This window comes from Salmo salar, chromosome 12, assembly GCF_965601325.2.
Source record: "Salmo salar chromosome 12, fSalSal1, whole genome shotgun sequence".
Taxonomy (NCBI): domain Eukaryota; kingdom Metazoa; phylum Chordata; class Actinopteri; order Salmoniformes; family Salmonidae; genus Salmo; species Salmo salar.
This window is the reverse complement of record NC_138302.1, coordinates 79898443-79912445: the sequence shown is the minus strand read 5'-3', so window position 1 is coordinate 79912445 and position 14003 is coordinate 79898443. Positions and strand designations below refer to the sequence as shown.

General features: G+C 46.7%; 1 protein-coding gene across 15 annotated transcripts in view; it reads left to right on the top strand.

Annotated features, from left to right (window-relative positions):
* The window catches only part of LOC106565841 (membrane-associated guanylate kinase, WW and PDZ domain-containing protein 1), a 182401-nt gene extending 168666 nt beyond the window's left edge, over positions 1 to 13735 (top strand). For 9 of the 15 annotated variants that reach the window (XM_014133422.3, XM_082959325.1, XM_082959324.1 and 6 more), the window contains 6 exons: positions 1326 to 1529; positions 7454 to 7547; positions 7647 to 7740; positions 8155 to 8298; positions 9073 to 9211; positions 11819 to 13735. In XM_014133422.3, coding sequence (XP_013988897.3) covers positions 1326 to 1529; positions 7454 to 7547; positions 7647 to 7740; positions 8155 to 8298; positions 9073 to 9211; positions 11819 to 13053 — 1910 coding nt within the window. In that variant the 3' untranslated portion in view covers positions 13054 to 13735. Of the gene's footprint in view, positions 1 to 1325; positions 1530 to 7453; positions 7548 to 7646; positions 7741 to 8154; positions 8299 to 9072; positions 10519 to 10621; positions 10708 to 11818 lie in introns of those variants that run through there. The other 6 variants (XM_082959333.1, XM_082959330.1, XM_082959332.1 and 3 more) reach the window with 4 other exon arrangements.
* The last annotated feature ends 268 nt before the right edge of the window (positions 13736 to 14003 follow it).

Genomic DNA, 14003 nt, shown 5'->3' with positions numbered 1-14003 from the left:
TGACAATAGTTCCTCAATGTATTTGAAAAAGAATTCCAGCACTCTCCCTTTCGACAACCACTCATCGTGAAGCTAAATGTCATGCTCTGATCCAGTGGAAACGTGTACCTGATGAGCTCTTATCCCTTACCCAAAATAGCATCCAGCTGTGTCTGTCCCAAGCTCTCTGGCATGGGAAACTCTTGAGGGCACAGAATATTTTATTCAATGTTGCAAGTTTGCTAGCATGAGTTTGGGGCTGGACCCAAGTCCAGCCCCATACGACGTTTCACGTTTTTTGCAGACAGGTCAATGTGATTCATAGGATATTTATTTTAATCGGGATATTTTCTACCTCCAGGCTGATGTTTTTATTTGTTGGCTTTATGTAGGCTATTTTTACATAGTTGGCAATAGAAGTTATTTTGTAGGTTTGTATCGTTTTCATGTAGATTTGGATAGAATTTTTATTAACCACAAGACAATGATTTTGAGATTTGAAGACGTTAATATACACTGAACAGAAATACAAACGCAACATGTGAAGTGCGGGAGGAGGATGGTCAGGTTAAGGTCCCTCTCTTCTGTGTATCTTGATCTCTGGCTCTCTCTTGAGTCATTTGTGTCTTATTTCAACAAACAGACTCAGACTAGCATATAGTTGATTTTATTTATGGAAGAATACAAGTTTAAAATTTAGTCCAATCGATTGTTTGAAAGAACAGACGACTTTTGGTTGACCAAGATTTTTATTAGTCAGGGACAGCACTTATTGAGGGGCAGTCTCTAGTAGGGTAGAAGCTTTTGTGGTCTGAGGATTGTCTGTAGGAGAGGACCTGCCGGCACTAGCAGAGAATTTGGCTGTTATGTCTGTACATTTGTAATCTAGGCTGCATGTGTCTGTCTTATCAGTGCTGAACGTTGACATAGTTTCCTCATTATTAGGTTTCAGCAGTACAAGGATGTTAGGAGAGATTCACAAATGCAAATATAAGAAGTTAGTGCAGGATGTTGCCACAGAGAGATGGTCAGTGACACATTGAGTATTTAGTCCTAATTCATTTGAATGTACTACATCTAGAGTATGTAAAGTCATTTTTCTTTTAACATTCTCTCTCACTTGGCCAACGCTTTCCATTTCTCATAGCAGATTTCCGGGCACACTCTGTTGGCACTTGGCTTGGTGGGTTTGGTGAATAAACCCTTAACCTTCTGCCTTCCTTCCTTTCTCTCTCTTCTCTTCCTCTTCTTCCTCTGCCCCTTTTCACCTCTCTCTCTCTTTAAACAACACCCCTTACCACAAAATGTCACATCACACACTTTCTGAATCACACAAACGCAAAAAGCTGGAAATGCATGTGTGGCCATGCCCCACAAAATAGGGCGTATTATCGAGGGGAGCCCTGCAGACCGCTGTGGGAAGCTGAAGGTGGGAGACCGTATCCTGGCTGTCAATGGCTGCTCTATCACCAACAAGTCCCATTCGGACATCGTCAACCTGATCAAGGAGGCCGGGAACACTGTCACGCTAAGGATCATTCCCGGAGACGGTGAGAGGACCTCTTCTGTCTCCCATCTCTAATGTTCCACTCATATTTACCATCTAGACCAGGGCTGCATGACCCTTTTCCTGGAGAGCTTCTCTCCTTAGGTTTTTGCTCCAACCCTAATCTAGCAAACCTGATTGTAATAATTAGCTGGTTGATAATATGAATCAGGTTAGTTAGAACTGGGGTTGGAGTGAAAACCTACAGGAGGGTATCTCTCCAGGAACAGGGTTGACCTGATCTAGACCGAAGACTGTCTCAGCCGCTACGATCAACCTGTGTCAGGAATATTTGTGCATTACATCAGATATGCAAACATGTATTGTATTGGAATATACAGTACCAGTCAAAGGTTTGGACACACCTACTCATTCAAGGGTTTTTATTTATTTTTACTATTTTCTACATAGAATAATAGTGAAGACATCAAAACTATGAAATAACACATGGGGGATACCTAGTCAGTTGTAAAACGGAATGCATTCAACTGAATGGTGTCTTCCGCATTTAACCCAACCCCCCTGAATCAGAGAGGTGCGGGGGGCTGCCATAATCAACATCCACGGCTTTGGCGCCCGGGGAACTGTGGGTTAACTGCCTTGCTCAGGGGCAGAACGACAGATTTTTAATTGTCAGCTCAGGGATTTGATCCAGCAACCTTTTGGTTACTGGCCCAATGCTCTAACCACTAGGCTACCTAATGTAGTAACCAAAAAAGTGTTAAACAAATCAAAATATATTTTATATTTGAGATTTTTCAAAGTAGCCACCCTTTGTCTTGATGACAGCTTTAAACACTCTTGGCATTCTCTCAACCAGTGTCATGAGGTGGTCACCTGGAATGAATTTCAATTAACAGGTGTAACTTGTTAGAAAGTAATTTGTGGAATTTCTTTCCTTTTTAATGTGTTTGAGCCAATCAGTTGTGTTGTGACAAGGTAGGGGTGGTACACAGAAGATAGCCCTATTTGGTAAAATACCAAGTCCATATTACAGCAAGAACACATCAAATAAGCAAAGAGAAACGACAGTCTATCATTACTTTCTGACATGAAGGTCAGTCAATCCGGAAGTTTCTTCAAGTGCAGAGGCAGAAACCATCAAGCGTTATGATGAAACTGGCTCTCATGAGGACCTCCACAGGAAAGGAAGACCCAGAGTTACCTCTGCTGCAGAGGATAAGTTCAGTAGAGTTAACTGCACCTCAGATTGCAGCCCAAATAAATGCTTCACAGAGGTCAAGTAACAGACACATCTCAACATCAACTGTTCAGAGGAGACTGCCTGAATCAGGCCTTCATGGTCGAATTGCTGCAAAGAAACCACTACTATAGGACACCAAAAAGAAGAAGAGACTTGCTTGGGCCAAGAAACATGATCAATGGACATTAGACCGGTGGAAATCTGTCCTATGGCCAAATTTGAGATTTTTGGTTCCAACCAACGCAGAGTTGGTGAATGGATGATCTCCACATGTGTGGTTCCCACCGTGAAGCATGGAGGATGAGGTGTGATGTTGTGGGGGTGCTTTGCTGGTGACACTGTCTGTGATTTATTTACAATTCAAGGCACACTTAACCAGCATGGCTACCACAGCATTCTGCAGCATTACGCCATCCTATCTGGTTTACACTTAGTAGGACTATCATTTGTTTTTCAACAGGACAATGACTCAACACACCTCCAGGCTGTGCAAGGGCTATTTGACCAAGAAGGAGAGTGATGGAGTGCTGCATCCGATGACCTGGCCTCCACAATCACCCAACCTCAACCCAATTGAGATGGTTTGGGATGAGTTGGACCGCATAGTGAAGGAAAAGCAGCCAACAATGCTCAGCATATATGGGAACTCCTTGAAGACTGTTGGAAAAGCATTCCAGGTGATGCTGGTTGAGAGAATGCCAAGAGTGTGCAAAGCTGTCATCAAGGCAAAGGGTGGCTACTTTGAAGAATCTAAAATCGAAAATATATTTTGATTTGAACACTTTTTTGGTTACTACATGGTTCCGTATGTGTTATTTCATAGTTTTGATGTCTTCAGTATTATTCTATGTTGAAAATAGTAAAAAATAAAGAAAAATACTGGAATGAGTAGGTGTGTCCAAACTTTTTACTGGTACTGTATATACACTGAGTGTACAAAACATTAGGAACACCCTTTCGCTCTGAATTCATTCTTTGGCACATGGAATCTACAAGGTGTCGAAACCGTTCCACAGGGATGCTGGCCCATGTTGATTCTAATGCTTCCGTCAGTTGTCAAGTTGGTTGGATGTCCTTTGGGTGGTGGACCATTCTTGATACACACAGGAAACTGTTGAGCGTGAAAAACCCAGCAGTGTTCTTGACACACTCAAACCGATGCACCTGGTACCTGCTACCATACCCCGTTCAAAGGCACTTAAATCTTTTGTCTTACCTATTAACCATCTGCATGGTACACATACAAAACCTCAATTGTCTCAAGGCTTAGAAATCCTTCTTTAAACTTAATCTACACACTGATTGAAGTGGATTTAACAAGTGACATCAATAAGGGATCATAGTTTTCACCTGGATTCACCTGGTCAGTCTGTCATGGAAAGAGCAGGTGTTCCTAATGTTTTCTACCCTCAGTGTATATATACCTTTTGCTAAAGGAAAGCCTATCTCAGTACATCACCATCACACTGTTTTTACATTTCAAGTGCTCTAGTCAGTCTGAACACCCCCACAATGTTGACAGAGCTGCTTCTCTGGGATGTGAGGGAACTTTCTAGTGCAGTCGTGCCTTTCACATACTTCTGAAACATGCAAGAGTAATTCAACTGTCAGAGGCTGTCACAATGTGTGTATGTTTGTCTGTGTGTTAGGGCTAAAAGCTCTCGCTACACTGCACTAACACATCACCCTGGAATGCTGTTTCATTAAGTGAGGGAGAATCAGGGAGAACGTCATTGTAACCACTAGTCTGTGTCAACCTGCACGTTGGAGAATTTCAAACTATTTGTCCATGTTTTTTAGGCTGTTTTTATGGATGAAAGCCTTTTTCTGTAGAGCCATAGATGATTACACTTAGGCAAAATTGTTCTGCCAAGAAAACAGATAGAGGGCGGATGTTTTATAAAAGCATAGTTTGGGTTTGTGAGGGAGAGGGAGATGTCTGTATTTTGGGCTGAGAGGTTGTGTGTGTGTATGTGAGAGAGATTGAGAATCCCTGTGTATTAGTGAGATATGTAGATTTATCCAGGGCAGGGTTATCTCCTGCTGTTAAACACAGGGCTGTTATGGAAGGAGATTTAATAAGGAAGCTGATTCCAAAATCACTGCAGGGAGAATCAGCGCCCTCTCTCTCTCCTTTCGCTTTCACTCTTGCTCTTTCTCTCCCTCCCCCCTTCCCCTCTCTCTCTCTTGCACTCTCTCCTTCCTCTCGCTCTCTCTCCTTCCTCTCGCGCTCCCCCCTTTCTCTCGCTCCCCCCCTTTCTCTCGCTCCCCCCTTCCTCTCTCTCCCCCCTTCCTCTCTCTCTCTCCCCTTTCTCCCTCTTCCCCCTTTCTCTCCTTCCCTTTCACTCTCTTTTCCTTTCTCTCTCTGCCTTGCTCTCCCCCTTTCTCTCACTCTCTCTCCCCAGTTCTCTAGCTCTCTTACCCCTTTCTTTTGCTCTCTCCCTCCCTCCCTCTTTCTCTCGCTCTCTCCCTCCCTCTCTCGCTCTCTCTCCTTACTCTCGCTCTCTTTACCTCTCTCCCCTTCCTTTCTCTCTTTCTCCCCCTTCCTCTCTCTTTCTCTCTCTTCCTCGCTCTCCCCCCTTCCTCTCTCGCTTTCCTCCCTCTCTCCCCCCTCCCTCTCTCTCCCCATCCCTCTCTCTGCCCCCTTCCTCTCTCTGTCCCACCCCTTCCTTCCTCTCTTGCTTTCTCTCGTTCTCTCGCTCGCTGTCCATTCTCTCTCTCTCCCTCCCCTTCCTTCCTCTGTCTCGCTCTCTTTCTCCTCCCTCCCTCGTCTACCTTTCTCTCTCTCTTCCCCCTTCTCTCTCCCCTTTCTTTCTTTCTCTCTCTCTCTCTCTCTCTCTCTCTCTGTCTCTCTCTCTCTCTCCCCCTTCTTCTCTCTCTCCCCCTTCCTCTCTCTGTTTCTCTGCCTCTCTCTCCCCCATTCTCTCTTGACCCCCGTCCTCGCTCTCTCTGCCTTTTTCTCTCTCTGCCTCTCTCCCTTTCTTTCTCTCACTCCTGGCCTATCTCTCTGTCTGTCTGTCTGTCTCTCTGTCTCTCTCTCTTCCCCTTCCTTTCACTCTCTGTCCCTCCCCTTCCTCTCTCTTGCCCCCTTTCTCTCTCTCTCCTTTCGCTTTCACTCTTGCTCTCTCTCCCCTTCCCCTCTCTTGCACTCTCTCTCGCTCTCTCTCCTTCCTCTCTCTCTCCCCTTCCTCTCTCTCTCTCTTCCCCTTCCTCTCTCTCTCCCTCCCCTTCCTTCCTCTCTCGCTCTCTTGTCCACCTTTCTCTCTCTCTCTCTCTCTCTCTCTCTCTTTTTCTCTGCCTCTCTCTCCCCCTGCCTCTCACTCTCTCTCCCTCCCCTTCCTCTCTCTCGCCCCCTTTCTCTCTCTCTGCCTTTCTCTCTCACCTAATATAGTCTGCATTGTGTTGTATTGTAAAAGCAACAAGGGAGAGATGGGGTGACCCTTACTCAGCCCCCTGGGTAGGCAGACAGGGCTGAATTCTTCCTCCCATCAATTCTTCGTTAAGATTGTCCTTTTCCCCTTCCATTCTCACAGTGGGAGAGACTGATCAGTGATACAGTTCAGTGCATTCTGCATCCTGTGTCCTGAATGTTTCAAGAGGGGCAAAAAAAGAAAAGGTTGCAAACTGCATTAAAGTGGAAAGACTGGGAGGGAAGAAGGGATAGAGTATTGGAAAGAGGACAGTGGGAGAGAAGAAGGATGGGATGAGCGAAGCAGAAATTGACGGAGGAAAAGAGAAGGATGGAGCCTGGTCTGCAGGCAGTTGACACCGGTGTGGAGAGAGGTCTATTTTAAGACATTGGGATTCATGTGCAGAGAGACGACTCATCAAACCCGGGTCTCCCCAGCAATGACTACCCAGCAGGGTGGAATTAAACCCACTCGGCCCGTCCTCGGCTCGGCCTCCAACTTGATTGGACGGCCCAGCGTCTCATGGGCTGTGGTCTGAATGGAGAGTTAAGCCAATGAAATCCAAGGGGACTAGTGGGGGAGTGATGGATAGATGAGAGTGGAATTGAGCACAGTTTGTGGGGTTGTGAGTGGAATAGAGAGCAGGGGCTAGGATCAGGCTAGGGGTGGTAGTTGGACTGAGAGCAGGGGCTAGGATCAGGCTAGGGGTGGTAGTTGGACTGAGAGCAGGGGCTAGGATCAGGCTAGGGTTGGTAGTTGGGCTGAGAGCAGGGGCTAGGATCAGGCTAGGGTTGGTAGTTGGGCTGAGAGCAGGGGCTAGGATCAGGCTAGGGTTGGTAGTTGGGCTGAGAGCAGGGGCTAGGATCAGGCTAGGGTTGGTAGTTGGGCTGAGAGCAGGGGCTAGGATCAGGCTAGGGTTGGTAGTTGGGCTGAGAGCAGGGGCTAGGATCAGGCTAGGGTTGGTAGTTGGGCTGAGAGCAGGGGCTAGGATCAGGCTAGGGGTGGTAGTTGGACTGAGAGCAGGGGCTAGGATCAGGCTAGGGTTGGTAGTTGGGCTGAGAACAGGGGCTAGGAGTAGGCCACGGAGGGAATGATGTCATTGAGATAGAGTGCTGTGATGAGATGAGTCAGGAGTGTGCCACTCCATTCGGTCCAGGCTTCCATATGTCCCTGTTTGAGTAAATTATATCTTACCAGTGTAATAATGGCTTACGAAAGGTTTTGTGAAACTGCTCTTGTTTTTCTCCCTTTGTCTTCTGCATGCTTCAGTCTCCAGTCCCCTGACTCCCCCGCTCTCTCTTTCTCTCCTATCAGACTCCTCTAATGCATCACTACTGACCAACGCTGAGAAGATCGCCACTATAACAACCACTCACACGCCCCAGCAACAAGCTGCACCTGAACCCAGGTCAGAGGGATTCTGAGATTTATAGTACCTAATTGACTAAGAACATGTATCTATGAGCAGTGATTTTTAACCTATATTTTGACATCTCTCTCATTCCAGAAACAACACCAAACCAAAACAGGAGTCCTCTTTTGAGTTCAAATCCCCCCAGGCCCCTCCTCCCCCCGCCCCAACAACACAACCTCCAGCCCAGGTAAGGACAGGACCTGCCCCGTCCAGCCCCGTCCAGCCCACTACACACCCTACAGCAATGTGTTTCCTTTAAGTGGTTGTCACGCTAGAGAGATGCTTTATTCTGATACCATGTTGATAAGATCCTGAACAGAGCAGGGAGGGAGGGTGTTAGTCGGTGTCTGTGGCTCTGCGTGCCCTCTCGGCCCGCCTCAAACCGCCCCCAGAGTCCAAACCATCTATGATTCATCTCACTCACCACCACTCTGGAGCTCCGATCTAATAGGTGTGACTGTCCCCAAGGTGGCATTCATCCCCACAGTGAAATACGAGCCGTCCCCAGACACAAACATTATCAAGTCCAGCCACCGGTGAATCACCAGTCTGACCTTGTCATGTCGGTGTTTGCGTGTGTGTGTGTGTTTTTTTTTCTCAGGATGCTGCGTTCTACTCAGTGGACTTGGAGAGGGAGAACAAAGGTTTTGGGTTCAGCCTGCGAGGAGGTCACGAGTACAACATGGACCTGTACGTGCTGAGGCTAGCCGAGGACGGAGCGGCCGTACGCAACGGCAACATGAGCGTATGTATGAGCCCCATATAGGAGCGTTTTGAAATCTCAAGTTGATTCATCATCTACTCATTGATGTGGTTACATTATGCTTAATGCCTAATACAAAATGTGCAGTGCTGTTATGTATGCAATGCCCCATAAGCGTGAGTTGTTATTCTTTAAAGTCTGTATTATGTAAATATGATGTCCTATGTGCTCTCTTGTAGCTGTCAAACTGTCATTTAACCTTTAATTTGATGAATTGTCTAAAAGCCTAAGAACATCTCATTCCCCTGGGTCCTGTAGACAGAATGAAAGGGTTAATTGATTATCCTTTATTATTTGTGAATATGTGAAGTGGAATTCCCTCGACAGAGAGAACACTGACAGATAACTTAAGGCGCAGAGGAAAACCTCTTCCCCTCTTGTAACATTGTGGATTTATAGAAATGTTTCCTTTACAGCAGTCAGAGCAGTTTTAACTATAATCTAACCTTCCCTCTCTGGCACCTCTTATGTTCCCTTCTGTCCCCTTTGTCCTGCTTTTTCCCCTCCCCTCTGCATCCCCTCTGCCCTCTCTTCTCCTCCTTGTCCCTTTCCTACCTATCCTCACCCAATATCTTTCTCTCTCTGCCTCACCCTCTTTCCTTTATCCTCCCCTCTCCCTCTTCGTCCCTGACACACTCCCCCCTTCTGTGTCTTACCCAATACTTCCACTGACACCCCCTCTCCCCACAATGTCTCCACCTCCCCCTCCTCCAATGTCTCCCCCTCTCCTCTCTCCCTCACTCCTCTCTCCCTCAGGTGGGAGATGAGATCCTGGAGATCAACGGCGAGAGCACCAAGGGCATGAAGCATGCCCGTGCCATTGAACTGATAAAAGATGGTGGCCGCCACGCCCACCTGGTCCTCAAGAGGGGTGACGGCTCGGTGCCTGAATATGGTGGGTCAATCTACGAAAACATTCCCTTTTCCCCTGTCTTCACCCCCTGAGCACAATGGGGAGAGGGACAGGGTGGGGTGCGAGAGGAACACTGTCTCCTGTCCTGCTCTGTCCTGTCCTGCTCTGTCCTGTCCTGCGCTCCGGGCTCGGGACCTTCCACTGACTGCCACTGTCCACTGGGTGCGTCTGGTTCTACTCTGGGTGCTCTCTTCGGGTCTGGGTCAACTGCTGTCACCTGCTGTCACCTTTTAACCTTGTGCTGTGTGTCACTGAGTGGGGCGTGGCTTGGGGAGCAGGGCATTCTGGGATTCCCCAAGAATGAAAGGGGTCTATGGACCCATTGACAAAATAAAAACAATGAAAGATCTGTGAGGAGAGGGATAAAAATCTTATCTTAAAGATTTAGTGTTTCTAAATGTGGATATGTTTATTGATTCTCAGAGTCCTTGCTGAATGATATTTTTAGGGTTGAAGAAAAATAAAAACTGGGAAATGCTCTCTGGTTGTATTGCATCTCCATGCTTTGATATGGCATTATCAACATATTTATAATATTTATTGATGGTGAATGTAAGCTTCTGAGTTTAGGACTTCAGTTGAGAAATTAGAGCGTTCTAATACTTTCTACCATTTCAATGGGAAATTCACAATACTTTGTTTGACATATTCAAAAATCCTCCACAGATTTTTTCTCATCTACTGTAACTGTGATTCTGGAGACTGCACTCATTCCTGACCATTCAATTCCATTCAGCTCCACTTCTACAGAAATGTTTGTAAATGTACAGAGCCATGGTCATGATCAACCCACATATTCATCTAGAAAGTATATGGCTGCATGAAGTTGTCAGTGTAAATCCAAAAGTTTTTTTCAGATTTTTTTGTTGATTTTCCATAATATTTATGGAATATTTCATTTTAATTGTATTGATCTGTTGATTGATAGTCACAATTCATCTTAATGCATTCTTGATTTCTATTCATGTGATTTTTTGAGCTGAGAATATCTTATATCTTTCCTGCACCAATATGACATCTCTGTGAGGTTGTATATTTTTTACTATTTTTCGTACTTTTAGTTTCCACCATTTGACATTTCAGTTCTGTTAGCAATGTAAACTACTTCATACGGTGTTGTGTGTGCGTGTCGCTGTCTCTATGGGGTTGGGGTCTCTGAGTGTGTGCTGGGTTCCAGGACTTTCTCTGTAACTGATTATTTTCTCCTCAAGGGTTGTGTTATTTTCTGGACTGTCTCTTTCTCCGAATGATTAAATGATCAAATAAACACCTTTTCCATTGGACAATAATTATTCTTCTGCCTATTGTTGTAGGATCTAAACCCTATGCCTTTCTCTTCTCTCTGTTTTATCTACCTTTCCTTTTGTTTCACTGGGCTCTTTCTTCCTTCAGCGATGGTTGCTCCCCATCTCACCGCATGTATGAGATCATCTAATGACAAGCTGGGAGATCCTAGTTCCTACCAAAATCCGACCATGGTTTGTAGCTGTCCTCTCTCTCTCTCTCTCTCTCTCTCTCTCTCTCTCTCTCCGGTCTCTCTCTCTTGCCGTGCCTCTGCTCCATGCATAAGAATCCATTCACCCAGAATGCATTTCCAATACCGCCGCCTCTGTTGTCATGTTGACTAGTTGGAATGGATTCATACATACCACATCTTGCATTTAACCTCTGGGAATGGCGTGTTCACTGCTGACATGCCGACGCTTTCGTTCGATTCATGCCACGTTAGTTTTGTGATTGTGGGACAATGGTAAAAGTTTTTCTCTCCTAGACATTTTCTCAGCCAATCAATCAAGTAGAGTTACTATGACTTTTAGAAGCTGCCTTGTGACACTTTGATTACCATCCATGTGGTTTATTCACTGATCTGGTGAGATGGTTAGTCAGGTAAGAACCAATAGAACTGCAGTCATTTTAATTAGGATCAGTAGTCTCCTTGATTAGTCCCTAAAACAATTCCGTGCTCCCTCTGTCCATGGTGTTGAGCCCACTCCCTGCAGTCTTTATAGAGGGCAATCTGTGAAAATAATGAGCAACCACATTCTTCCTGAAACCAAACATGCTCATTCATTATTTACATCATTACTCAATTCAGAAACTCATCTTGGTTTTATTAGTTGCATTAAATATTGATATCACATCAAAGGCAGAGCATGAGTGAGAGCATGAATGAGCATGAATTAGTCATGTCAAACAATCGAAATCAGCATCAACACCACGCAGCATCGTAATCAAACCATTGGTCCAACCATCAGCTGAGCCCCATTCAGCTCCATAAAGCCAGACGCCACCCTAGGCTCCTTGCCTGGGGACAGGTTTGTTGTGGAGAACGTCTTCGGGCTTTGGCTGTTCCACCAGTCCTCGCACAGTACATTGCTGCTTTTGGCTCATACATAGCAATACTAATATCTAACCATCGGATGTGGCTGTGCATCCAAATGAAGAATTTAGCCGTGTTTGTTTGCTGACATTAACATTACAATTGGCAGAATTACTAATAATGTTAGATGCCTGGTTATTGGTCAGGGAGTCTGTGAGAGCATTGTGTTTCATCCAGCACCCTGTGTTGTATGTCGTGTTCTATTCCAGACCCCAGCATCGACGGTGCCGGCCCAGCCGCAGGGGTACAAAACGCTTCGGAAGTGAGCACCCTGCCCCACAACAACACACCATCGGACACCAACACACCAGACCCTCACAAACCATCACGGAGCAAGGACAAGAAGGGCCACCACCATTCCAAACACAGACACCGCTCCCCGGACAAGAAGAGCAAGAGCAAGGGAGGGTTGTCTGGGGAGACAGGGGCCTCCTCCAATCAGTCCAAGAGAAAGGGCGACAAGAGCAAGAGGTCTGGTGGGGATAACCACGGCACTCACCAACACCACAGCAACAGTAGCGGCCACCGCCACCGGAGACACCGCTCCCCTGATAAGGGTCGTAGCCGGGCCCGCAGCGCAGAGAAAACCCTGGACAGTAGACAAAGCCAAGGGCACAGAGAGAGGGAAGGCCGCTCCCCTGACCGGCACCACACCCACCGCCAGCGCTCTCCCTACAGGTCCCCTCGGCGCAATCGGTCACCCTATGGCCACCGCTCCCCCTACGCTCACCGGTCACCCTATGGTCACCGGTCACCCTACCGCTCACGCCACCACTCCCCCACCCGCTACCACCGCACCCAGTCATCAGACCCCTACCGGCAGCCCTCCCCATACAGACTGAGGGGCCAGGAGCCAGAGAGGCCCAACGTGGGGGTAGCACCAGTGCTGAGGAAGCCTCCTGGCCCTGTGCCCAGCCCCTATCGTGAGGAGAGTGTGCTGCGGGAGCCTCCAGCCCTGGACCGGCTCAACAGGGAGGCCACGCTGCTGAGGGAGTCCAGGGAGGAGCGCCTGTTTGAGGAGGATAGCCTTCTGCTGAGGGCCTCCACCCTGGAGCGTGACTACAGAGGAGATGGCCTGTTATCTGCTGCTGCCCGTGGCCAGAGAGGAGAGACCATGCCCAGGGTCCGTACCCCCGAGTCCGACAGCGCCTACAAGAGGTACAGCTCACTGCTGAGGGGCCGCTCGCCTGAGAGGATGGAGAGAGAGGCACGCTACGCCCCCAGAGAGGAGTCCCCAGACCCCCGCTACAGAGTCCGGAGTCTGGGCCGAGACATCTCACCTGTCAGGAGCTTCATAGAGCTGGAGGAGGAGGAGGGAGCAACAGCACCTAGGCTGAAGGAGTCTTACAGCACACTCAAGTCTGACATCAGCCGTGCTTCCAAAGCGCCCCCGGAGCCCAAGCGGAAGGCTTACAAAGACAGCCCCAAAGATCTGAGCATCTGATGGGACGTCTGCTGTAACACAACCAGCCCCCCCCTCTCACCGCCCCACGGCACCATGGTTCCTTCTCACCACTCAGCTCTACTCTTCACACAACAGAACACACCTGGACCCTGGATGAACCTAAATTATTGATTATATTACATTCCTGCGTTCCTACTAGACAGTGATTCCAAAACCTACAAACTTTTAATGGCAGAAGTACGATATCTTATTTTGTTCCTTTTAGTTTTTTTGGGGTCGTTTTTTGTCATTTGGTTAAGCATCGAGATGTGTCTCAGAATTTTACAGAAAATGTAAAACCACAAAAAACAATGATGTGCCTAACAGTTCCATTAATGAGCGTATTTTTGTTTTGTTTTTGTTTGATATGAGACGGCCGTTTTCTCAGCCATCTGTCTGATGGCTGGTATGTATTTTTCCACTGAGCCCAAGGAGGCAGGCAGCACACAGTTCCAGTGACTGGTGCCACCCACACAGATGCTGTGCATGTCTTTTTTCTTTCTCTCCCCCAGTGCCACTGTTTTTTAGACATTTGACCAGACTATAGCACAAGCCTGCATTTGTTTGTATATTTTTGACTGCAGTATGTGTACATTGATGGGATCAAAACAAATTAAGGGAAAATAAAGTTCAACTACGATGGTGATGATAATGTTAAAATAAAAATAATATATTAAACATATCTTCAGTGTCCCTATTTTGGTATTTTTGTATTGTAATTGGTCAGTGTGGGAATGTGAACATTTTTTGATGTGAGTCTGTCTTACTACCTCATGAGATTCATAAGATATAATATTGAAGATAGGGCAGAATGGTAGATTAATAATATTTCAAACAAAGTAAAGTATGGTTTACTTGGATCTGTCTGTTTATAAACGCGTGTGGTCCTTTTCCCTTTATTCTTCAAATGAGAGAGGAAGAAAGCTGTGTCCTCAGTCAAGACGATGACA